At 43.8% G+C, this 27,138-nt stretch overlaps 1 protein-coding gene across 3 annotated transcripts in view; it reads left to right on the top strand.

Annotated features, from left to right (window-relative positions):
- The window catches only part of PDE4B (phosphodiesterase 4B), a 622,771-nt gene that overhangs the window by 440,802 nt on the left and 154,831 nt on the right, over positions 1 to 27,138 (top strand). For all 3 annotated transcript variants that reach the window (XM_077450534.1, XM_077450535.1, XM_077450536.1), the window contains 3 exons: positions 14,267 to 14,461; positions 17,124 to 17,160; positions 19,305 to 19,375. In XM_077450534.1, coding sequence (XP_077306660.1) covers positions 14,267 to 14,461; positions 17,124 to 17,160; positions 19,305 to 19,375 — 303 coding nt within the window. The remainder of the gene's footprint in view (positions 1 to 14,266; positions 14,462 to 17,123; positions 17,161 to 19,304; positions 19,376 to 27,138) is intronic.

Here is a 27,138-nt window from a genome sequence, read left to right as displayed (position 1 = left end):
TTCAGACGCAAAAAAAATTTGTAGACGAAAGCTATTGGCTACTGGCCTCTACATAGTCCCGTCATACGTTTTGTACGTCACCTCGTTCCAAACGATTGGATTTTCCGACAGCTTTGTGTGACCGTGTGTATGCAACACAAGTTTCGGCCAAAATCCATCTGAAAAAATCCAGACGGATTCTGTGGTTGGAATGTCCGACCGTGTGTATGGGGCATAACTCTTTCGGATCGAATCGAATTTGGGATCGATTTTGGCAAGGGTTAAACCCTTCATTACTTTTTTTTCTTCCCACTCCCCTCCCCTCAGTGATCAGAATGTACATTGTAACTTTGTAACAAATCGCAAAAATTTGTGTCAGACATTTACAAACACAGCCAAGAACTGCACAGGCGCCAGGGTTTACATGACTGTGTTGTCCCTGAGCCCATATCCCAATCTGCTCTTAAGCCCCATACACACGATACGAAAAGATGCTGTACGGACGTAAAATTTCGTACGACGAACGATTTGCTGATTTTCGGATCGTTAGTACGGTGTTTTTGACAGCCGGTTCCAATTTTTCGGACGACAAAAGCTGGATGTGCAGACCGTAACATTTTTGTTGTACGTGAGAACAACATCCGATTTTCATTTAATTAGTATGGTTTTCATACGAAAAAAATCGTAAGAGCGAGACTACGCATGCTCAGCATAGGATGCATTAAAGGTGAAAAAATAGGAATCTTTACAACCCCTTTTAAGGCAGCCTGAGTTTTTAGGACCAGATGTAAGAAGTGAACTAAAGAGAGCGCAAATCTTACGCGATCACAGCGACTTTCTGCTCGCCGTTTACTCTGAGCTGTGACTACAGACTGACAGGCTTTGGAGTTTTGGTGGCCTTGTCATCGAATGCGGATCGCCCGGCAGAGGAGTCTCCCCTGGGATTGAGTTGCAGCCATTGACGTGTAATAATTAGGTGTTTTCTGTGCGCCTGACCTGTTTACAGATAAATTATTCATCCGATTCGGCTTTTCTTATTCATGAAAGTAATGGATCACTTGACCTTTGGAGGAATGGATACCGAACACAAAAATCTAATATTGTGTTTCTTCATTGGCTGGGCTGTCCATGATTTTTGGAAGACTATTAACCAGTTCAGCTCTCACCCTGTTCACCCCCCCTCCCCCCCCCCCCCCCGGGGACCACATGCATTCCACGAGAGGGAATTAATCATGTACAGTGTGATGTATTATGGGGCGATTCACCTACATAGGTCAATGCAAAGGAAAGCAGCCCACCACCATAGTAACGTCTGCCCCCCCCCCCCCCCCCCCCCATCATGCAGCAGAGCCAGACCCCTGTGCTGTGTGTGTGTGTAAGCAGCTGTCTGATCTGCCCCTAGTGAGTCAAAGCTAGAGCCCTCCACTCAGCAAAGCGCACATCCCTTCTGAGTCAGAGCTAGAGTCCTCCAATCAACAAAACTCATAACACACCCCCTGGGAGTCAGAGCTAGAGTCCTCCAATCAGCACAGGTCACACCCCCTGGGAGTCAGAGCTACAGTCCTCCAATCAGCACAGCTCACACCCCCTAAGAGTCAGAGCTAGAGTCTTCCAATCAGCACAGCTCACACCCCCTAAGAGTCAGAGCTAGAGTCCTCCAATCAGCACAGCTCATACCCCCTAAGCGTCAGAGCCGGAGTCTTCCAATCAGCACAGCTCACACCCCCTAATGCCGCGTACACACGAGCGGACTGTATGGCATACTTAGTTCATCATACAATCCGACGGACAGTCCGTTGTACTTTCCACTGAACGGACTTGACCACACACGGATGCACAAACAGTCCGTCGAAAGCTTGCGCGATGACGTGTACAGCACGTACGACGGGACTAGAAATAAGAAGTCCAAGACACAGCAAAGCACCCTTCCGCCGTGTAAATCCTTTCTGGGCATGCGCCATTCTTAGTCCGTCTAACTAGCATACTGACGACCGTACTGTCCGCTGAAACCAAAGTACGACGGACAGAATTTCGAAAAAACCGAAATTCTTAGGCCGCGTACACACGGGCGGATTGTCTGCCCAACTAAGTTCGTCAGATAATCCGACAGACAGTCCGTTCAACTTTTGAATGAACGGACTTGACCACACACGATGAACAGACAGTCCGCTGAAAACTTGCGCGATGACGTGTACAGCACGTACGACGGGACTAGAAAAACGACGTCCTATACACTGCAATGCAACCTTCGGCCGTGTAAACCCTTTCTGAGCATGCGCCATACTTAGTCCGTCCAACTTGCCTACACACGAGCGGACTGTCCGCTGAAACCAAGTTTGGACGGACAAAATTACGGAAATTCCGAAAGACAAAGTCCGTCAGACTGTCCGCTGAAAAAGTCCGCTGAAGCCCGCACACGAAACCGTGTTTCAGCGGACTAAGTTGGGCAGACAATCCGCCCGTGTGTACGCGGCCTTAGTACGCCGGACTGCACGCTGAAAAAGTCCGCTGAAGCCCACACACGAGCGGATTGTCCGCTGAAATGTGTTTCGACGGACTAAGTACGCCATACAGTCCGCTCGTGTGTACGCGGCATAAGAGTCAGAGCTAGAGTCCTCCAATCAGCACAGCTCACACCCCCTAAGAGTCAGAGCTAGAGTCCTCCAATCAGCACAGCTCATACCCCCTAAGCGTCAGAGCCGGAGTCTTCCAATCAGCACAGCTCACACCCCCTAAGAGTCAGAGCTAGAGTCCTCCAATCAGCACAGCTCACACCCCCTAAGAGTCAGAGCTAGTCTTCCAATCAGCACAGCTCACACCCCCTAAGAGTCAGAGCTAGAATCTTCCAATCAGCACAGCTCACACCCCCTAAGAGTCAGAGCTAGAATCTTCCAATCAGCACAGCTCACACCCCCTAAGAGTCAGAGCTAGAGTCCTCCAATCAGCACAGCTCACACCCCCTGGGAGTCAGAGCTAGAATCTTCCAATCAGCACAGCTCACACCCCCTAAGAGTCAGAGCTAGAGTCTTCCAATCAGCACAGCTCACACCCCCTAAGAGTCAGAGCTAGAATCTTCCAATCAGCACAGCTCACACCCCCTAAGAGTCAGAGCTAGAATCTTCCAATCAGCACAGCTCACACCCCCTAAGAGTCAGAGCTAGAGTCTTCCAATCAGCACAGCTCACACCCACTAAGAGTCAGAGCTAGAATCTTCCAATCAGCACAGCTCACACCCCCTAAGAGTCAGAGCTAGAATCTTCCAATCAGCACAGCTCACACCCCCTAAGAGTCAGAGCTAGAATCTTCCAATCAGCACAGCTCACACCCCCTAAGAGTCACAGCTAGAGTCTTCCAATCAGTAAAGCTCAAATCCTCTAAGAGACAGAGCCAGAGTCTTCCAATCAGCACAGCTCACACTCTCTTGGAAGTCAAAGCTAGAGCCTTCCACTCAGCAACGTAAAATCCTCACTTCAGCTCCTGAAGGTTTTACCCCCTTAATGACCAGGCCATTTTTTGGCACTGCGTTATTTTAACTGACAATTGCGCAGTCATGCAACGCTGTAGCCAAATAAAATGTATATCATTTTCTTCACAGAGATAGAGCTTTCTTTTGGTAGTATTTGATCACCAATATGTTTTACTTTCTGCTATAAAACATATCCAATGAAAAAATATCAGCTCACCACTCCTGTACGTAAGAGCTTGAGCCCTTCACTGGGCAAAGCCTGTATGTTAAAGCTTGAGTCCTTTACTCTATCAATCTCATGCCTCCTGAGAAAGCTAGAGTCCTCCAGTCAACAAAGCCCATGCCCCCTGTGTGTTAGTGCTAGAGCCCTCCTCCCGGCAAAGCTTGCACCCCCTGTGGGTCAGAGGTAGAGCCCTCCACTCACAAAGCCTACACTCCCTGCTAAGATGAGGCTCTAGATGTAACTCACAAGTGAAGGGTTTTTAGGAGGGTTCAGTTTGGCTTTAATAAAATGATATAACCTGATATTCAACCTTTTGTTGCTGACCAAGTAGTGTAGGAAGGACAATGATGACAGACCCAAACTTTGCACGTGAAAGATAAAATTTAAGGTAGCCAAACCTATTTTCTGTTCTATCGGGGTCCTAATGCTGCACTAGCCCACATGTCCCATATGGTAACGAAGGTCTTGGTTGGTTGGAGTATAGGATGCACTGCAGCCGTCATCTTCTAGTGGTCATTAACTGTTATCTGATGAATGTTTAATAGCTTGGTGGTAATTTTTCACTCTGTGATGTCATCCGGGACATTATATCCCCCTCTGACACCGGTCTTCGGTCTCCAGACAGTGCCGAGTCCCAGCCTATTCTTGTCTAAGGACGGTGCACACGTTTAACTGACAAAGGTCACATATTCTTATGCACTGCAAGTTTTCTCATCTGTTGTCTAGTTTAGCTGGATCCAGCCTGAAACTCAGCCTAAATTAATTATGTACTAATTAGCATTTCCTCTGTCTTCTACTGCTTTGATCCTATTTTCTTCAATCCCTCTCGGATCCCATGTAGGATGACTCCTAATTAAGTTGCTTTGATGGCTGTTGCTATATAAAAGTTACAGAGAAAAATATCTTCTCAGTAGAAGGATAATACAGATTATTTTAAAAATAGACTGGAATGAATTATATTCAGATTCAATAAACATGGTACAACTATATACTCTATAGATAAATAGATAAATGTGTGGCTGTGTTATTGTTACAGAATAGGCAGTGAGTTGACTGGGGATCGATCAATGCAGCCAATCAATTCACTGAGACTGCAACCTATCCATTCACTAGAGAGCAGTGACATCACTGAGAATGCAGCCTATCCATTCACTAGAGACCGGTGACATCACTGAGAATGCAGCCTATCCATTCACTAGAGACCAATGACATCACTGAGAATGCAGCCTATTAATTCACTAGAGACCGGTGACATCACTGAGAATGCAGCCTATCCATTCACTAGAGACCGGTGACAGCCTATCCACTCACTAGAGAGCAGTGACATCACTGAGAATGCAGCCTATCCATTCACTAGAGACCGGTGACATCACTGAGAATGCAGCCTATCCATTCACTAGAGAGCAGTGACATCACTGAGAATATAACCTATCCATTCGCTAGAGACCAATGACATCACTGAGAATGCAGCCTATTAATTCACTAGAGACCAGTGACATCACTGAGAATGCAGCCTATTCATTCACTAGAGACCAATGACATCACTGAGAATGCAGCCTATCCATTCACTAGAGACCAATGACATCACTGAGAATGCAGCCTATTCATTCACTAGAGACCAATGACATCACTGAGAATGCAGCCTATCCATTCACTAGAGACCAATGACATCACTGAGAATGCAGCCTATCCACTCACCCTAGACAACTGAAATCATTGAGAATGTAGGATATCCACTTACAGGAGACAGATGAGGTCACTGAGAATACAGCCTGCCCTTTCCTTCACTAGAGACCAATGACATCACTGAAAATACAGTCTGTGCCTTCCCTAGGGACCAGTGACATCACTGAGAATGCAGCCTATCCATTCACTAGAGACAGATGACATCAATGAGAATTTAACCTATCCGTTTACATGAGACCAGTGCCATTCACTAGGGCAGGGGTAGGCAACCTGGCCCTCCAGCTGTGGTGAAACTACAAGTCCCATGAGGCATTGCAAGACCCTGATAAACACAGGCATGACTCCTAGAGGCAGAGGCATGATGAGATTTGTAGTTTCCCCACATCTGCAATGCTGAGGTTGCCTCCCCCTGCACTAGAGAGTGCTGATATCCAATGATATTTGCAGTTACTTGAACAGGTTTTTTTTTTTTTTTTTTTTTTTTTTTAACCACCTTCTTAATTTCTTTTCTTCATTTGAAAATTGGACGTCACACTTCCTTACATGTCCTCCATTACATTCTCCAGCCCTGACTTTTGAAACACATTATCAACATTTGACAAACGTAATTTGGTTCTTTTAGCCTAAAATCCTAATTTCCATAAACCCTCCTGCACCCAGTGGGGCAAATTACTAAATCCATGAATAGTAGGACTCGGGAGCTGATTTCAGGAGAGGGTTAATGAATGTAGGCAAGTTGCGCTTTTTATAAATATGCCTCTATAATCTACAAGGCACCAGATCCCTCTGCATTACTGATTACAGCACCAGCTATTTTATTTTTTGGTTATAATTGGAGTGGGCAAGGGGTATAAATTAGAATCTCAAAACATCTATCTGTTTTTTATTGCCGTCTGTGTCCCCATTGGAGAGATTCCCCCCCACTTCTTGTTTCATTAATAACGGTGACCAATGGTGGTCATACTTACAAGAACATTTTTTTTTTTTTTTTTTTTTTTTTTAAAGAGCAGAGACGAGTTAGACAGTTTTAAATTGCATTTGTAGCGCAGGTCCGCCCTCTGCTGGCGTTTAGGTGTATTGCTGTTTTTTGTATAATAATCCCTTGGCGTGCACTGTAGACTGGTTTGTACAATCTATTGCATCTTTATTAGGCCTGTTTCACAAAGGCTTCAGCTTGTATAAGAGCAGTGTGAACAGCAAACTTTTACGGGGCATTTGCAGAGCTTTCAGCAAGCTTTTAAAGTACCACACAGCTCCAATTTGTAAATGCTGAACACAGATCTTAATGGGAGTGCTGCCTGTCCCTTTAAACAAGCTGCTTGCGGGCTTCAGCACTACCTGTGGCTTTGTCAAAAGCCTGGTGAAGTAGCTTTATCAGCACTCTTATTAAGATTTCTGTTTAATATTTTTCTAAACAGGACCTGAAGGGTGTTTTAACCTCTTGCTGACTGTATAACTTACATATACTGCGGCTCTCCTATGCCAGATCAATATACTAGGTGCGTGATCCAGCACTTTTGGGTAGCCGGCGTCCTGGCTGTGCTGTTTTTAAACACAGTAGATGCCTATTAGCGGGTGCCGTCCAATGGATGACCGCCGGCACCCTCTAATCGCCAGGAAGACACACGGGACAGAGCCCTGCCTATGTAAACAAGGTAGAGCTCCGTCCTGTCAGCGGGGAAGTAGCAGATTTTCTTTCCCCGCAAAGCAGGGAATAAAATCTATTATTTCTCTTAGTAAAAGCACCTAACACAGTACACCAAAAACACTGGTTAGGCACACATTTAACCCTTTGATCACCTTAGATGTTAAATCCCTTCCCAGCCAGTGCCATTAGTACAGTGACAGTGCATATTTTGATCACTGTATTAGTGTCACTGGTTCCCAAAAAGTGTCAGTAAGGGCTAGTTTACACTTGCTCCAAAACATGGCTTCGGACACACTTTGTTAAAGCTCTCTGAATGCCAGTAAAAGCTCCTGTCGCTAAATAAAATGGTTAGCTTACAGTCCTGTTTACACCTTGCTTTTGCTTTGGCTTTGCTTCAAAAATGATACCCCATGTCGCTTTAGCGGCTCCTTTAAAGCATCTTCAAAGTCTCCATAGCAGTCTATGGCAAAGCTTGCTTGAAGCACCACTAAAGGCTCATCGAAGCTCCACCAAAGGCTCATCAAAGCCCCACCGAAGGCTCATCGAAGCCCCACCAAAGGCTCATCAAAACCTCACCGAAGGCTTATCGAAGCCCCACCGAAGGCTCACCGAAGCCCCACCGAAGGCTCATCGAAGCCCCAATGAAGGCTCATCGAAGCCCCAATGAAGGCTCATCAAAGCCCCACTGAAGGCTCATCGAAGCCCCACTGAAGGCTCATCGAAGCCCCAATGAAGGCTCATCGAAGCCCCAATGAAGGCTCATCAAAGCCCCACTGAAGGCTCATCGAAGCCCCACTGAAGGCTCATCGAAGGCCCACCGAATCCCCACCTAAGGCTCATCGAAGCCCCAATGAAGGCTCATCGAAGCCCCACCGAAGGATCATCGAAGCACCAGGCAAAAGCAAGGTGTAAACAGGACTGTAAGCTAACCATTTTATTTAGTGATGGAGCTTTGACTGGCATTCATGCTGCATTCACACCTGAGCGTAGCGTGTTTGAACGTTTTTACCGGCGTTTTGTCGCGCGACAACGAGCGTTTTGTCACACTACAACGCGCGTTTTTTTAACTTCAGCGTTTTTTTTCAGCCAATAGGAAAAATATTTTTCATCTGCTTATTTTTTCTTGAGCAGATACAGCGTCAAAACGCCCGTAGAAACGCTCGTTGTCGCGCTAAACGCTCGAATCGAGCGTTTCCATTAGTTTCTATGGGAATGAAAACGCCCAAATCAGCCCAATTCGCGCGACAAAAAAGGGTCCGGAACTTGTTTGAGCTTCAGGCGTAGGGCTTCAGGCAACATGGAGTGGAGATGTGAACCATCTCCATTGAGAATAATGGATTTTTTCCCCTCCAGCGTTTTGTAGCTTCAGGCGTAGGGCTACAAAACGTTCAGGTGTGAACGGGCTGTCAGAGAGCTTTAAAAAAAAAAACTGTCCGAAGCCTTGTTTTGAAATAAGTGTAAGCTAGCCCTTAGTGTCCGAATGTCGGCCGCAATATCGCAGTCCCGCTATAAGCCACTGATCGCTGCCATTACTAGTAAAAAAATAAATAAAAAATTCCAGTATATATACGCTTATTGGGATTTTTTACCAAAAATATGGAGCAGAACACATATTGGCCTAAATTTATGAAGAAATGCGATTTAAAAAAATAAATAAAATTATTGGGTATGTTTTATAGCACAAAGTAAAAAATATTGTATTTGTTTCAAAATTTGGTCTTTTTGTTTATAACGCAAAAAAAAAAAAAAAAAACATTGGTGATCAAATACCACCAAAAGAAAGTTCTATTATTAGGGGGGGAGAGGGGGGGGGCATAATTATTTGGGTACATTGTTGCATGACTGCGCAATTGTCAGTTAAAGTAATGCAGTGCCTTATCACCAAAAAAAATGTAGGAGGGTAAATCTTCCGGAGGTCAAGTGGTTAAAGCACACCTCCCAACTTTTTGAGATGGGAACGAGGGACACCTATCAGCAAAAGTATGCAGGCATAGGACGCACCCCCTTGCCACGCCCCCTTAAAGGAGAATTGTGCAAAAAAAAAATGATTGGTTAAACCCACAAGCATTTTTTTTTTTTTTTTTTACCACTACTATTCCTTTATATTGGCTTTTAAAATTTACAAATGCAGCAATTTAGAATTTGGATGAAAGTTTTAGCTCTGGGAAACACTTTTTGAAAGATAAAAAGTGCATTTTTATATATAACTATATAGATCAGACCAAAATGAGGGACAAATGAGGAGGTAGTAGGGGAAGAGGGGCTTTGTTCTAAATCAGGGACAGTTCCTCGAAATCAGGCACAGTCCCTCGAAAACAGGGACAGTCCCACGAAATCAGGGACAGTCCCTCGAAAACAGGGACAGTCCCACGAAATCAGGGACAGTCCCTCGAAATCAGGGACAGTCCCTCGAAATCAGGCACAGTCCCACAAAATCAGGGACAGTCCCTCGAAATCAGGGACAGTCCCTCGAAATCAGGCACAGTCCCTCGAAATCAGGCACAGTCCCACAAAATCAGGCACAGTCCCTCGAAATCAGGGACAGTCCCTCGAAATCAGGCACAGTCCCTCGAAATCAGGGACAGTCCCTCGAAATCAGGCACAGTCCCTCGAAATCAGGGACAGTCCCTCGAAATCAGGCACAGTCCCTCGAAATCAGGGACAGTGGGGAGCTATGGATAAAGGCCTAGAGAAAGCTGCTCTAAGCTTATACTCTTATACAAGCTGAACTATATAGATCAGACCAAAATGAGGGACAAATGAGGAGGTAGTAGGGGAAGAGGGGCTTTGTTCTAAATCAGGGACAGTTCCTCGAAATCAGGCACAGTCCCTCGAAATCAGGCACAGTCCCTCGAAAACAGGGACAGTCCCACGAAATCAGGGACAGTCCCTCTAAAACAGGGACAGTCCCACGAAATCAGGGACAGTCCCTCGAAATCAGGGACAGTCCCTCGAAATCAGGCACAGTCCCACAAAATCAGGCACAGTCCCTCGAAATCAGGGACAGTCCCTCGAAATCAGGCACAGTCCCTCGAAATCAGGGACAGTCCCTCGAAATCAGGGACAGTCCCTCGAAATCAGGGACAGTCCCTCGAAATCAGGCACAGTCCCTCGAAATCAGGGACAGTGGGGAGCTATGGATAAAGGCCTAGAGAAAGCTGCTCTAAGCTTATACTCTTATACAAGCTGAAGCCCGTGCGAAACAGGCTGTAAAATCAAATATGCGTGCTATTCCATTTTTTTATTTATTTTTTTTTGTTTAGCACATTTTACACATTAACACACATGATTTTTCTTTTGTGGCTCTGTGGACGTCTTCATCACAGGACTTAGTTGTAAATAAATACACAAGAGTTTGCGATATTTCATCTGGATTTACGTAGGCCACAAAGCAGCACGCCCGGTTGGTAAACACGCTCAGCACTGCGCTGTCCGGTACAGAAGCCTAGAATTGTGTCAACACTTTGCAACACGTGATTGCCCTGTGTGTGTAGGATTAGCCGCTGTTTGCACAGAGAAAACTCGTCTCAGTAGAAGCCAGTAGCTGCTCAATAATTACTACATCCTGGATGGAACTTCTGTTCTATATCCGTGATTATCCATTCCTCAGTCTTCTACGGAAGTCTGGGGTAAGGAGCTTGTCACACCGGAAGATTAAGTCATGCCGCGAAATAAAATAAAAAGTTATATGTTATTTATGCCTGATAAAGTAAATATGAAATTAAACATATTTACCATTTGCAGATACCGTGAAAAAGTATTCATACCCCTCAACATTTTCCACATTTTGTCATGTTAAAGCCAAAAACATAAATGTATTTTATTGGGATTGTATGTGATCGACCAACACAAAGTGGCACATCATTGTGAAGTAGAAGGAAAATTATAAATGGTTTTCAAGATTTTTTTACAAATAAATATCTGAAAAGTGTGGGGTGCATTTGTATTCAGCCCCTCTTTGCTCTGATACCCCCTAACTAAAATCTAGTGGAACCAATTGCCTTCAGAAGTCACCTAATTAGTAAATAGAGTCCACCTGTGTGTAATTTAATCTCCGTATAAATACAGCTGTTCTGTGAATCTCTCAGAGGTTTGTTAGAGAACCTTAGGCCCTGTTCACATCTAGGCGCTCTTGGGTAATTTTCTGCTCCAAGGCCTCTTTCACACTGGGGCGGGAGGTGCGTCGACGGTAAAGCGCCGCTATTTTTAGCGGCTCTCTACTGTCGGATTTGCACCGCTAGGTTTTACCCCCGCTAGCGCCCGAGAAAGGGTTAAAAACCACCGCAAAGCGCTTCTGCAGAGGCGCTTTGCTGGCGGTATAGCCGCGCTGCCCCATTGATTTCAATGGGCAGGAGCGGTGAAGGAGCGGTATACACACCGCTCCAAAGATGCTGCTAGCAGAACTTTTTTTTACTGTTCTGCCAGCGCACCGCTCCAGTGTGAAAGCCCTCGACTCTTTCACATTGGAGACAAAGCAGTGGCTTTTTAGCGGCTCTCTACTGTCGGATTTGCGGCGCTAGGTTTTACCCCCGCTAGCGCCCAAGAAAGGGTTAAAAATCACCGCAAAGCGTTTCTGCAGAGGCGCTTTGCCAGCGGTATAGCCGCGTTGCCCCATTGATTTCAATGGGCAGCAGCGGCGAAGGAGCGGTATACACACTTCACCGCTCCAAAGATGCTGCTAGCAGAACTTTTTTTTACCGTCCTGCCAGCCCTCAGGGCTTTCACATTGGAGACAAAGCAGCGGCTGTTTCAGGTCGGTTTGCAGGCGCTATTTTTAGCAATGTAGCGCCTGCAAAACGACCCGTTAGTATGCTGCTTTTGACAGGCGATTACGGATTTTCGTCAGACAAAAACTGGATGTGCAGGCTCCAAAATTTTTGTCTGCTGTGACCACAACGTCCGATTTTCTTTTCATTAGTACGGTTTTCTGCCAAAAAAAAATAATCTGAAGAGCAAGACTAGGCATGCTCAGAAATGAAAGAACACATACAAACCAATTCAACGCATTACGTCACTTCTGACGTTGAATTCTGATGTCCGAAAACTTTCTGATGGTGAGTATTAGGGATGCACCTATACCATATTTTACAATGAGTACAAGTACCGATACTTCTTGTTTAGTACTCGCCGATACCAACTACCGCAACTGTTTTGTTTTAACTTCAGCCGTCAGCAATGGTACAAAGCATTGAAAAGTTATTTACAAATTAAATAAATTGAATTTTTTTTTTAATTTAGCACTTTTTCAATGTGAAATGTGTAAATATGTTACTATATATGTGTAAAAAATATTCACTAACAAAGCAAACAAAAAAAAAAAGTTTTAATTGTTTATCATTTATAAAATAGACGTGAACAAAAGAAAAAAAGCAGGAAAATAATAATAATAATAATTAAATGGCGAGAAATAGGGAGTTAAAGCGGAGGTTCATACAAAAATGGAACCTCCGCTTTTCAGAATCCTCCCTCCCTCCCTCCGGTGTCACATTTGGCACCTTTCAGGGGAGGGGGTGCAGATACCTGTATAATATTTGCACCCACTTCCAGGCATAGACTCCCAAGGGAGTCTACTCCTCTCCCCCTCCGCTGTATGCTGGGAAACACACGGATCCCAGAAGACAGCAGAGACCATCCGGATTGCGCAGCGCAGTAGGGAACCAGTCTGAGAAGCCGCAATTGTCAGTTAAAGCGGCGCAGTGCCATATCGCTCACCCCCATATATGTTGGCAAAAGGGCAAGTACAGGCATATTAACACCCACCACGAGTTCCGTGAGTGTGATCGTGGGTCCCGAGGACTCGATGTCTGTGGGGATACCCGCGATCGTCTCACGAAGAGGAAGAACGGGGAAATTATGTAAACAAGCATTTCTCCGTTCTGCCTAGTGACAGGACACTGATCACCGCTCCCTGTAATCGGGAGCAGAGATCAGTGTCATGTCACACATAGCCCCTCCCCCCGACAGTTAGAATCACTCCCCAGGACACACTTAACCCCTATAGCGCCCCCCTAGTGGTTAACCCCTTCACTGCCAGTCAAATTTACACAGTAATCAATGCATTTTTAATCGCGCTGATCACTGTATAAATGTGAATGGTCCCAAAATAGCACCAAAAGTGAGTGTCCGATCTGTCCAACCTAATGTCGCAGTCACAATAGAAAACGCTGATCGCCGCCATTACTAGCTATTAATAAAAATACCATAAAACTATCCCCTATTTTGAAGACGCTATAACTTTTGCGCAAACCGATCAATAAATGCTTATTATGATTTTTTTTTTTTTTTTACCAAAAATATGTAGCAGAATACGTAGCGGCCTAAACTGAGGGAAAAAATGTTTTTTTTATATATTTTTTGGGGATATTTATTATAACAAAAAGTAAAAAAATTATGTGTTTTTTTCAAAATTGGTGCTATTTTTTTGTTTATAGCGCAAAAAATAAAAACCGCAGAGGTGATCAAATACCACCAAAAGAAAGCTCTATTTGTGGGGAAAAAAGGACGTCAATTTTGTTTGGGAGCCACGTCGCACGACCGCGCAATTGTTAGTTAAAGCGATGCAGTGCCGAATCGCAAAAAGTGCTCTGGTCTTTTGCCAGCCAAATGGTTAAGTGGTTAAAGGGGCAAATCCTTCCGGTCCTTAAGTGGTTAAAGAAAGAGGGTAAAGCTCTAGAAATCATACGGTGAAGTAAAAACAATTCAATCGAAAAACAAAACCGGTCTTAGAAGCAGGGATTGCATATTTTTATGAAAAGGATGGGGGTGGAAGAAGAGAAGAGGACCGGAGCAAGGCCAGAGCTAAATCCCATCCGAGGAATACAGTACAGAAGGTGAAAAAAATAAAAAAATGGCAGGTTATAATGACCATGTCAAATCAGTAAGATTCCCCTTAAATAACTTGTAATCCAGGGATCCCAGATTTTTAGAAATGTATCGATTTGATCAAATAAAGTGGCAGCTAATCTCTCGTTAGGGAAATACCATGACATTTTATCTTTAACCTGTGCTATTGTTGGCATCTCTGATTTCCATGCCTTTGCTAAAGTTTGTTTAGCTGCTGTAAAAATATGACTTTAAATTGATTAGGGGTGCAAGAAGAAGGTTTTACGTTGCGTAGGGCCTCATAGGAACTTTTGACAATGTTTAATGTGCATCCTTATTTAACCAACATGGAGTCTCCAGAGCTGGAAGGGGTTGGGTACATGTTTTACTTTCTTATTTATGTTGCTTATTATTCTTTTTTTTTTTTTTTCCTTTTTTTCAGTTTTGATGTTGAAAATGGGCCAAGTTCAGGACGCAGCCCCCTGGACCCCCAGGCCAGTCCCGGTTCTGGACTTGTTCTGCACACAAACTTCCCCAGCCACAACCAGAGACGGGAATCCTTCCTGTACCGCTCGGACAGCGACTATGACCTCTCACCAAAGAACATGTCCAGGAACTCCTCCGCTGCAAGCGAGCAGTAAGTGTGAAGCTCATGAATATCTGTTGGTGGATCTAAATGTCTTCTCTTTGGGGGTTATTTACGAAAAGGAAAATCCCCTTTGCACTGAAAGTGCACTTCGAAGTGCAGTCGCTCTAAGACCTGTGATCTCCATGTATAAATACATAAGGGGGGAAATGATCTCCATGTATAAATACATAAGGGGGGATGTGATCTCCATGTATAAATACATAAGGGGGGATATGATCTCCATGTATAAATACATAAGGGGGGATATGATCTCCATGTATAAATACATAAGGGGGGATATGATCTCCATGTATAAATACATAAGGGGGGATATGATATCCATGTATAAATACATAAGGGGGGGGGGATATGATCACCACGTATAAATACATAAGGGGGTGGGGGGGATATGATCACCATGTATAAATACATAAGGGGGATATGATCACCATGTATAAATACATAAGGGGGGATATGATCACTGTGTATAAATAAGTAAGGGGGGGATATGATCACCATGTATAAATACATAAGGGGGGATATGATCACCATGTATATATACATAAGGGGGGCGATATGATGACCATGTATAAATACATGAGGGGGGATATGATCACTATGTATAAATACATAAGGGGGGGGGGATATGATCACCTTGTATAAATACATAAGGGGGATATGATTGCCGTGTATAAATACATAAGGGGGGGGTATGATCACCATGTATAAATACATAAGGGGGATATAATCGCCATGTATAAATATATAAGGGGGATATGATCACCGTGTATATATACATAAGGGGGATATGATCACCATATATAAATACATAAGGGGGGGGGATATGATCACAATGTATATATATAAATAAGGGGGGATATGATCACCATGTATATATACATAAGGGGGGCGATATGATGACCATGTATAAATACATAAGGGGGGATATGATCACTATGTATAAATACATAAGGGGGGGGGGATATGATCACCTTGTATAAATACATAAGGGGGATATGATCACCATGTATAAATACATAAGGGGGATATGATCGCCGTGTATAAATACATAAGGGGGGGTATGATCACCATGTATAAATACATAAGGGGGATATAATCGCCATGTATAAATATATAAGGGGGATATGATCACCATATATAAATACATAAGGGGGGATATGATCACAATGTATATATATAAATAAGGGGGGATATGATCACCATGTATAAATACATAAGGGGGATATAATCGCCATGTATAAATATATAAGGGGGATATGATCACTGTGTATATATACATAAGGGGGATATGATCACCATATATAAATACATAAGGGGGGATATGATCACAATGTATATATATAAATAAGGGGGGATATGATCGCTGTGTATAAATACATAAGGGGGGGGGGGGGGGTATGATCACCATGTATAAATACATAAGGGGGTATGATCGCCGTGTATAAATACATAAGGGGGGATATGATCGCCATGTATAAATACATAAGGGGGTATGATCGCCTTGTATAAATACATAAGGGGGGGGGGGGAGATATGATCACCATGTGTAAATACATAAGGGGTCCTTATAGTGAACTTGGTGTAGATTTATTCACTTTCAGGTCATAGCAGAGGACAAAGGGGCACCCTTTATGTCTGGAGGAAAAGAGATTTAACCCTCACATGCAGAAAGTCTTCTTCACAGTAAGGGTCCTTTCACACGGGCCGGATCAGTTCTGATCCGCCCCGTGGATATCCGTTTGCTCAGCGGGGATCACTCTGCCGATCCCCGCTGAGCAGGGAGATAACAGGTCTGTCTCTGCACACTGCGCAGGGACGGACCTGTCACAGCGCCGCTCTCCCCTATGGGAGATCGGATGATGACGGACCGCAGTGCCCGTCGTCACCCGATCCGATCCGCAGACGGATGGAAAAATAGCTTTTTCCTCCGTTACACTTTTTCGGATCGGAGCGGGTCGGATGTCAGCGGACTTGTCACCGCTGATATCCGACGCTCCATAGAGCTCTATGGAGCACCTGTTCAGGTCCGCCTGAAAAACTGACAGGCGGGCCTGAACGGGACGTCAGTGTGAAAGGGGCCTAAGAGCTGTGAAAATATGAAAACTAGCTCAGCCCAACTCAGTGGATTGTTCTAAAAAGAAATCGCTGGATGCTCTCACACTATAACTGGATATTAACATTAATAGGTAACAAAATCAGAGATTGTTGCTCCAGGGGATATCTGATTACCTCCTGGGGGATCAGAAAGGAATTTTCTTTCCCCTTCAGGAGCAAATTGCTTCATGTGGGGTTTTTGTTTTTTTTGTTTTTTGTTTTGCTTTACTCTGGATCGACTATATGTATAGGATTCTATAAATGGAGATTTTCTATTTAACTATGTATTATTTTTATCTTTTGGTTGCACTAGATGGTGTATTTTTTCTATCTCATTAACTATGAAACTATGTAACCTGTAGGGGTAGGACTACAATAAGAAAGATGGTCAGGGGGCAGAGACTCGGGTGGAATTTAGTGCCAGGAGGGGGGGGGGGGTCAATCTACGAATACCTGAATCTGATTTCCATGGACTGACAATCTAAGTCAACATTACAAATTATTTGTTCTGCTAAGTATATTTCAAGTATTATAACCTGCTTCTTTATATTTTTAGGCATGGGGATGACCTGATTGTTACTCCATTTGCCCAGGTATGTACCCACAGGTAACCTTAAGACTTCTCTGTTTTTTTTTATCTTAATGCATTCAATGCATTAAGATAAAAAAAACCTTCTGTGTGCAACCAGCCCCCCCCCCCCCCCCAACACTTTCCCAAGCCCCATCACGATCCAGCGATGTTGCATGAGAGACTCGGCTGTCTGGAGCTCTACCTCATGATTGGCTGACACACACAGCAGGCGCCATTGGCTCCCGCTGCTGTCAAAGCCAATAAGGAGAGAGAAGGGGCGGGGCTGAGCCACGGCTCCATGTCTGAATGGACACCCAGAGCGGCGGCTCGGCTCGGGTGCCCCCATAGCAAGCTGTTTGCTATGGGGGCACTCAGCAGGAGGGAGGGTCCAGGAGTGGCAGTGAGGGACCCGAGAAGAGGAGGATCAGGAATGTTCTCTGCAAAATCACTGCACAGAGCAGGTAGTATAACATGTTTGTTATTTTTAAATAATAAAAAAAAAACAAGACTTTAGTACCACTTTAAGTATTTGCCTTTAATAAGGTATCATGGTTTAAAGTACAACTAAAGGCAAAACCTTTTTTTTTGGAGATGGACTAGAACTCCTGTCAGTTTTTATTTCTGGCTGTGCCCCCGTTTGGGAGATTCACCCTCTCTATCTGTCCCTTTCTACCATTATCATTGAAAATGAAAGTAAAAGAAAGTCCCAAATTTTGGATTATCGCTTGAAAAGTAATAAAAGGGAACTCTTCCAATTGGGACACTAATGCCCTGTATGCACGGTCGGACTTTGCGACAGAAAATGTGCGATCGGATCGCGTTGTCGGAAAATCTGATCGTGTGTGGGGGCTCCATCTGACTTTTCCCGTCTGAATTTCCAACACACAAAGTTTGAGAGCTGGATCTCAAATTTTCTGACAACAAAATCTGATAGTTTAAATTCTGATCGTGTGTAGACAATTCCAACGGACAAAGCGCCGCACATGCTCAGAATAAATTACGAAACGAAAGCTATTGGCTACTGCCCTCTTTATAGTCCCTTCGTACGTGTTCTACATCACCGCGTTCTGAATGATTGGATTTTCAGACAACTTTGTGCGACCGTGTGTATGCAAGGCAAGTTTGGGCCAAAATCCCTTGTAAAAAAATCGGATTTTGTCGTCGGAATGTCCGACCGTGTGTACAGGGCATAAGGCTGGTGACCTGGAGGTCTCCAAGGAAATCACTTAATTTTCAGGAAGTTCCTCTCACTTCCTGTTTTACGATGGGACAGGAAGTGAAGGGAAAATTTCCATAAAGGGACACAGATGGCGGGAAAAAAAAAAATCTAACAGGTGTTATAACCTTCTCTAAGCCCTTGTACACACGGTCGGAGATTCCGACAACCAAATCCGTCAGATTTTGTCCGTTGGATTTTGTCCGACGGATTTTGTCCGAAACTGTTGCATACACACGGTCGGACAAAGTTGTCGGAAAATCCGATCGTTCAGAACGTGATGACGTTATTTCGTTACGAGGGGACTACGTTCAGGCTAGTAGCCAATAGCTTTGGTGTAGGAATTTGATCTGAGCATGCGTGGCACTTTGTCCAATCGGAATTCTCTACACATGATCGGAGTATGTCCGATCGGAGCATTTTGTCGGAAAATTTTACCAGCAAGTTGGAAAACTTGGTCCGTCGGATACTCCGATGGAAACAGTCCGATGGAGACCACACACAGTCGGAATATCCGACAAAACGGTCCGATCTGACACATTCCGTCGGAATCTCCGACCGTGTGTACAAGGGCTTACTCTATCCAAAATGAAACAAGAAGTTTTGCCTATAGATCTACTTTAAGCCCCTAGTGCACAACCTGCTAGCCTTTGCTATATGATGTGCGGACCTCAGTAAATTGTAGCAGGAACATTGATTGGGGTAATGGCATTGATCTCTACCAGCCTCATGTAAAACCTTCCCAATTTCATATTGTCCTCTGCAGCATCTCCCCAGTTCAAAAAAGTAGCACCTCCTCACTCTCTGACCCTCATCTCCTCTATTAGGTCTGCAGTCTTTGATAGCCCTCCAAGCATTCTATATATTGAACATTGTGCGTGGCCCTTTGGTGATGTCAGGGGCCACTGCAACATATTAAGCTGTATACTGACCCTGTGTCCATTTTCCAGGTGCTGGCCAGTCTGCGCAGTGTAAGGAATAATTTCACATTACTAACCAACGTCCATGGAGCACCAAACAAGTAAGTGTCTACACCAGGCTTTCTCAACCCTTTAACCCTAGGGGAACCCCAAAAATAATTTTCATGTCTCAAGGAACCCTTACTAAAACCAAATCATCAGGGCTCAATAGGAACAATGCTCGTTATATTAGTGGTCAATAGGAAGAATGTTCCTTATATTAGTGGTCAATAGGAAGAATGTTCCTTATATTAGTGGTCAATAGGAAGAATGTTCCTTATATTAGTGGTCAATAGGAAGAATGTTCCTTATATTAGTGGTCAATAGGAACAATGTTCCTTATATTAGTGGTCAATAGGAACAATTTTCCTTATATTAGTGGTCAATAGGAACAATGCTCCTTATAATAGTGGTCAATAGGAACAATGCTCCTTATATTAGTGGTCAATAGGAACAATGCTACTTATATTAGTGGTCAATAGGAACAATGTTCCTTATATTAGTGGTCAATAGGAACAATGCTCCTTATATTAGTGGTCAATAGGAACAATGCTCCTTATATTAGTGGTCAATAGGAACAATGCTCATTATATTAGTGGTCAATAGGAAGAATGTTCCTTATATTAGTGGTCAATAGGAAGAATGTTCCTTATATTAGTGGTCAATAGGAACAATTTTTCCTTATATTAGTGGTCAATAGGAACAATGCTCCTTATATTAGTGGTCAATAGGAACAATGCTCCTTATATTAGTGGTCAATAGGAACAATGCTACTTATATTAGTGGTCAATAGGAACAATGTTCCTTATATTAGTGGTCAATAGGAACAATGCTCCTTATATTAGTGGTCAATAGGAACAATGCTCCTTATATTAGTGGTCAATAGGAACAATGCTCCTTATATTAGTGGTCAATAGGAACAATGTTCCTTATATTAGTGGTCAATAGGAAGAATGTCCCCCTTAAAGTGGTTTTCAGAATGTCACCGTTGAAGACAGCTAAACAGATATTTGGTGTCATGCTGCTGGCTTTGCCAAGTGATGTTGAACCTTGAACTCTGTAGACACCATCAAATAGGTGGTTCATCGGCCACAGCTCAAGGCACCTCTAGCAACCTCTGGAGGAACCCCAGTGTTCCACAGAACCCTGGTTGAGAATGGCTGGTCTACACAATGCCATTTTTTTTTTATTTAGGCAAAGTGTATTCCAATGAATACATCTCACAATGTGGTCCGTTCTGGAGACTTCCTTTACAAAAAGATATTGATGAGTTCAGAGACAGGCAACAAAACGGGAGAGAAAGATCTGAGGGATAAAACATATCAGAAGAGATTGCAGGAACTTAAAGCGGGGTTCCACCCTAAAGTCGAACTTCCGCTCATCGGAACCCCCCCCCTCCGGTGTCACAGTTGGCACCTTTCAGGGGGGTGGAGGGTGCAGATACCTGTCTAAGACAGGTATTTGCACCCACTTCTGGGCATAGACTCCCACGGGAGTCTATGCTTCTTCCTGTCCCGGCGCGCTGTCTGCTGAGACACACACGGGTCCCAGAGAGCGGACCATTGTCATTGCGCTGCGCGACTCGTGCATGCGCAGTAGGGAACTGAGAAGTGAAGCCACAACGCTTCACTTCCTGATTCCCTCACTAAGAATGGTGGTGGCAGCAGCCGAGAGCCGAGAGATCGATCGGCCTCGGCTGCCGACATCGCTGGACCCCGGGACAGGTGAGTGCCAATTTATTAAAAGTCAGCAGCTGCAGTATTTATAGCTGCTGGCTTTTAATATTTTTTTTTTTCCAGTGGACTCCCTATTTAATATGTACAGTCTGGGGAAAAGAAGGGAAAGGAGAGACATGATTGAAACCTTTAACCACTTCAATACCGGGCATTTAAACCCCCTTCCTGCCCAGACCAATTTTCAGCTTTCAGAGCTGACGCACATTGAATGACAATTGCCATACAACACTGTACCCAAATAAATTTTTTATCATTTTCCCCCCAGAAATAGATCTTTCTTTTGGTGGTATTTGATCACCTCTGTGTTTTTTATTTTTTGTTTAACAAAAAATGGAAAAAGATGAAAAGTTTGAAAACAAAACGGTTTTATATTTCGTTATAAAATTTTGCAAACAGTTAATTTTTCTCCTTCATTGATGTGTGCTGCTGAGGCTGCATTGATGGGCACTAATATACGGCACTGATGAGTACTGATAAGGCGGCACTGGTGGGCAATGATGAGGCGGCACTGGTGGCAACTGAGAGGTTGCACTGGTGGGCACTGAGAGGTGGCACGGTTGGGTGGCACGGATGGGTAGCACTGATGAGCATTGATAGGTGGTATTGAAGGGTACTGATGGACAAATTTTTTTTGGGGTACAGAGTTGCACAGCCGTGCAAATGTTACAGTGCCTTGCGAAAGTATTCGGCCCCCTTGAACTTTTCAACTTTTTGCCACATTTCAGGCTTCAAACATAAAGATATAAAATTTTTATTTTTTGTGAAGAATCACCAACAAGGGGGACACAATTGTGAAGTGGAACAAAATCTATTGGATAATTTAAACTTTTTTAGCAAATAAAAAACGGAAAAGTGGTGCGTGCAAAATTATTCGGCCCCTTTACTTTCAGTGCAGCAAACTCACTCCAGAAGTTCAGCGAGGATCTCTGAATGATCCGATGTTGTCCTAAATGACTGATGGTGATAAATAGAATCTACCTGTGTGTAATCAAGTCTCTGTATAAATGCACCTGCTCTGTGATAGTCTCAGGGTTCTGTTGAAAGTGCAGAGAGCATCATGAAGACCAAGGACCACACCAGGCAGGTCCGTAATACTGTTGTGGAGAAGTTTAAATCTGGATTTGGATACAAAAAGATTTCCCAAGCTTTAAACATCCCAAGGAGCACTGTGCAAGTGATCATTTTGAAATGGAAGGAGTATCAGACCACTGCAAATCTACCAAGACCTGGCCGTCCCTCTAAACTTTCAGCTCAGACAAGGAGAAGACTGATCAGAGATGCAGCCAAGAGGCCCATGATCACTCTGGATGAACTGCAGAGAACTACAGCTGAGGTGGGAGAGTCTGTCCATAGGACAACAATCAGTCGTACACTGCACAAATCTGGCCTTTATGGAAGAGTGGCAAGAAGAAAGCCATTTCTCAAAGATATCCATAAAAAGTCTCGTCTAAAGTTTGCCACAAGCCACCTGGGAGACACACCAAACATGTGGAAGAAGGTGCTCTGGTCAGATGAAACCAAAATCCAACTTTTTGCCCACAATGCAAAACGATATGTTTGGTGTAAAAGCAACACAGCTCATCACCCTCAACACACCATCCCCACTGTCAAACATGGTGGTGGCAGCATCATGGTTTGGGCCTGCTTTTCTTCAGCAGGGACAGGGAAGATGGTTAAAATTGAGGGGAAGATGGATGCAGCCAAATACAGGACCATTCTGGATGAAAACCTGTTGGAGTCTGCAAAAGACCTGAAACTGGGACGGAGATTTATCTTCCAACAAGACAATGATCCCAAACATACAGCAAAATCTACAAAGGAATGGTTCACAAATAAACGTATCCAGGTGTTAGAATGGCCAAGTCAATGTCCAGACCTGAATCCAATCGAGAATCTGTGGAAAGAGCTGAAAACTGCTGTTCACAAATGCTCTCCATCCAACCTCACTGAGCTCGAGCTGTTTTGCAAGGAAGAATGGGCAAGAATTTCAGTCTCTCGATGTGCAAAACTGATAGAGACACCCCAAGCGACTTGCAGCTGTAATCGCAGCAAAAGGTGGCTCTACAAAGTATTAACGCAAGGGGGCCGAATAATTTTGCACGCCCCACTTTTCATTTTTTTTATTAGTTAAAAAGTTTCAAAAATCCAATAGATTTCGTTCCACTTCACAATTGTGTCCCACTTGTTGGTGATTCTTCACAAAAAATAAAAATTGTATATCTTTATGTTTGAAGCCTGAAATGTGGCAAAAGGTTGAAAAGTTCAAGGGGGCCGAATACTTTCGCAAGGCACTGTAGGTAAAGTAACGCAGTGCCATTTTGCAAAAAATGGCCTATCCAGGAAGGGGGTAAATCTTCTGGACCTGAAGTAGAATTCCCGGTGTAGATATTTTTTACATAGTAACATCGTTCCAGCTTGGACCAATGGGACTATGGGTATACCATACCTGTGGGATCCTTGTGGATGCTGGAAATCATTGTAGTAGGCACCACTACTCTAGTAATCCCCACTTGCTTCCCCGCCCCTTGTCAAGTGCCTGCCCTGCTGCTTAGGGAACTCAGGAGGTCGCCTGGTCGGCATAAGTGCCATCCAGAGATGACTTTGCTTTTTCACAGTGAATGCAAAGCATTCTCTGATTGGACGAGGAGGAGAGGCAGGGTGACGTGTCCAATCGAAGAATGTCCAATCGAAGAATGCTTTGCCCTGAAAAAATGCAAAGCTGTGCTCATAATGCAGTGGGGCAGCCACTTGGCATGGGACACTGAAGCAAGTGGAGATCACTGGAGCAGCAGTGCCCTAGCTTCCAGGCGGGTTCCCACAGGTACATACATGGTTACATTGATCCAAGCTGAACCAAAGTAACTATTATGCCCCGTACACACGGTCGGAAATTCCAACGGAAAAGGTCCGATCTTGTGGGGGCTGTATCAGACTTTTTCAGTCGGAAAAAATTTGAGAGCAGGATCTCAAATTTTCCCACAACAAAATATGATCAGACTTTTTCCGATCGTTTGTAGAGAATTCCTGATCGGACAAAGTGCCACGCATGCTCAGATCAAAGTACGAGAGCAAAGCTATTGGCTACTAGCCTGAATGTAGTCCCATTGCAACGAACGAACGTCATCACGTTCCGAACGATCGGATTTTCTGACAACATTGTCCGACCGTGTGTATGCAACACCAGTTTCTGACAAAATCCGTGAAAAGATCTGACGGATTTTGTGGTCGGAATGTCCGAGCGTGTGTACGGGGGCTTGGACATGTGCGGTTCGTTTCGTACGAATCGAAAATTCTGACAAATTTCCAAAAATTCGTGCACTCGGAAGCATCCGAAATACGAATTTCTATGCTTCGGAATTGTATATGAAATTTTGCTGATGAATTTCAGATCCAAATTCTGTTATAACGGAAACGCGACTGGTGTTTTGTTGACCAATCAGAGGTTTTCTTCTGCCGCTGAGTGAGGGTTGGGAAAATGACCTTTTTTAATATGGGAGTGGGAGAGACTGGTACTGGTAGTCAATAGGAGATTCGGAATCGGACAAAATAAGAATTTTCCTTAACCACTTTCAGACCGGACCATTTTGCTGGTCAAAGACCAGACCACTTTTTGCGATTCGGCGCTGCGTCGCTTTAACTGACAATTGCGCGGTCGTACGACGTGGCTCCCAAACAAAATTGACGTCCTTTTTTTCCCACAAATAGAGCTTTCTTTTGGTGGTATTTGATCACCCCTGCGGTTTTTATTTTTTGCGTTATAAACAAAAATAGAGCGACAATTTTGAAAAAAACACATTATTTTTTACTTTTTGTTATAATAAATATCCCCCAAAAATATATAAAAAAACATTTTTTTCCCTCAGTTTAGGCCGATACGTATTCTTCTACATATTTTTGGTATAAAAAATCACAATAAGCGATTATTGATTGGTTTGCGCAAAAGTTATAGCGTTTACAAAATAGGGATAGTTTTATAGCATTTTTATTAATAATGTTTTTTTTTTTTTTTTTTTACTAGTAATGGCGGCGATCAGCGATTTTTATTGTGACTGCGACATTGTGGGGGACCCATCGGACATTTTTGACACATTTTTGGGACCATTGTCATTTATACAATAATCACTGCTATATAAATGCAGTGATTCCTGTGTAAATGACACTGGCAGTGAAAGGGTTAACCAGTGGGTGGCAGTGTAGGGGTTAAGTGTTCCTAGGGGTGTGTTACTAACTGTGGGGGGGTTGGGCTTTCATTTAGTGAACACTGATCTCTGCTCCAATCACATGGAGCAGAGATCAGCGTCACTAGTTGCTAGGCAGAATGGAGAAATGTTGTTTACAACGGCATTTCTTCATTCGGCCGCTCCGTGAGACGATCGCGGGGATGCCCGCGGCGATCGAGTCCGCGGGTCCCACGACCGGACTCACGGAGGTCCGGACCAGCGCGGCAGCGCGCCGCCGGCAGCACGCTCCCGATGGCAGGGCGGCAAATTTAAAGGGACGTACATGTACGCCCATTTGCCTGCCCGTGCCATTCTGTCGACGTACATCGTCGTGCGCTGGTCGGCAAGTGGTTAATATCGTTTTATTATTGTCATAATAATTACAATTATTCGTTATGATGAAGTTAAGAACCCAGGAAGTCAGCACAGCACAGGGATGGTGGGAGTCCCTCATAATGAGCATAATGAGCCGACGACTGCCATATTGAGAGGTATTTTCTGCTATTTAAATTCATCATAGCGAACGTTCATAATTGTTCTGAAAAGTTAACGAACCTAACAAATTCTTATTTCGTACAAATTCAAATTGAATTTCGGACACGAATTACGAAATACGAATTAATGGCTAATAAAAAGTGGAACGTAACGAAACAAATTTATTGATGGCGCACATGTCTGGTAACTATGTAACAATCTCCATAGCTGGAATTCTACTTTAACCCTTTCGCTTCCAGGTACATGTGCCAAACGGACCTGACAGCGGGGGTTTTCACACACAATCCAAGGGCTACAGCCACCGAGATTGTGTGTAAAACTGACAAGCAGACTGCTGCCTGCAAGTGGAAGCATTCGGGTGGCTGTACTGACGCCCCGATTGCCTCCACACCCCCCCCCCCCCCCCGGGACCGGCGCTCCCCCCACCATGTATTTCCTCGGTGCAACCTCATCTTTTATATTTTACCAAAAGCCTGGGTAGTTAACTGAGTTTGTTTGCCCTAATTTACACTTTAGTGTGTTTTTCACAGAAATTTAGCATTTCCTAGACCTTTGTGGTAATATTGTGTGACGTAAAAAATTGGAGCTACCACAATTTTATTCTCTAGGGGTGTCTGCTTTCAGAAAATGTCACAATTTTTGGGGGTTTTATGTAATCTTCAGGCCTAAAATTATTTTTTAAACATGTGCGCAAAAAAAAAAAAAAAAGCAAACGTGGTTCTGGCAGTGAGACATGTTTGTGGCCAATATAGATGTGTGTATATATATATATATATATCTATATATATATATATAGATATATATATATATATATATATATATATATATATAAAAAAAATTATTTTTTTAAAGCGGTAGTAGATCTCTGGAAAAAAAAAACCTGCAAGAGAATGGCATCACATACCAGCACATTATGAAATACTTACCTTAGAACGAAGGCCCCACAGCGGCACCCGCTCAGCGCTGAAGGGGCTGGCATGTTCCCCTGGCGTTTCTTCCGGGTTCACGGGCTCCAGCGCTGTGAGCGGCTGGAGTCGCGATGACCGGCTCGGTTCTGGCAAGAAGCTCTGAAGTTCCGGCACGATACGCCGGACCTTCAGAACACATACGCCACTGACGTTTAGCGGCTGCATGCAGGGTGAATATCTCCTAAACGTTTAGGAGATATTCATTTTATCTACGGGCGAGCCTTGTTATAGGCTTACCTGTAGGTAAAAATCGCAAAGCGGGTTATACAACCACTTTATATTTTCAAAATGGCTATTACCTTTTAAAAAAGTGTAATAATGAACTATGTCCACTAGATGGCGAAGGTCAGCAGTGAAGCAAAAAATGCTTAAAGCATACCTAAATCAAGAAAACAAATATGCGATA

The sequence above is a fragment of the Lithobates pipiens genome, unplaced genomic scaffold (assembly GCF_037356315.1).
Source record: "Lithobates pipiens isolate NorthernLeopardFrog02 unplaced genomic scaffold, aLitPip1_a1.2 Scaffold_23, whole genome shotgun sequence".
Classification (NCBI taxonomy): domain Eukaryota; kingdom Metazoa; phylum Chordata; class Amphibia; order Anura; family Ranidae; genus Lithobates; species Lithobates pipiens.
Note: the sequence above shows the minus strand (reverse complement) of the source record. Positions and strands in the feature narration are given on the sequence as shown.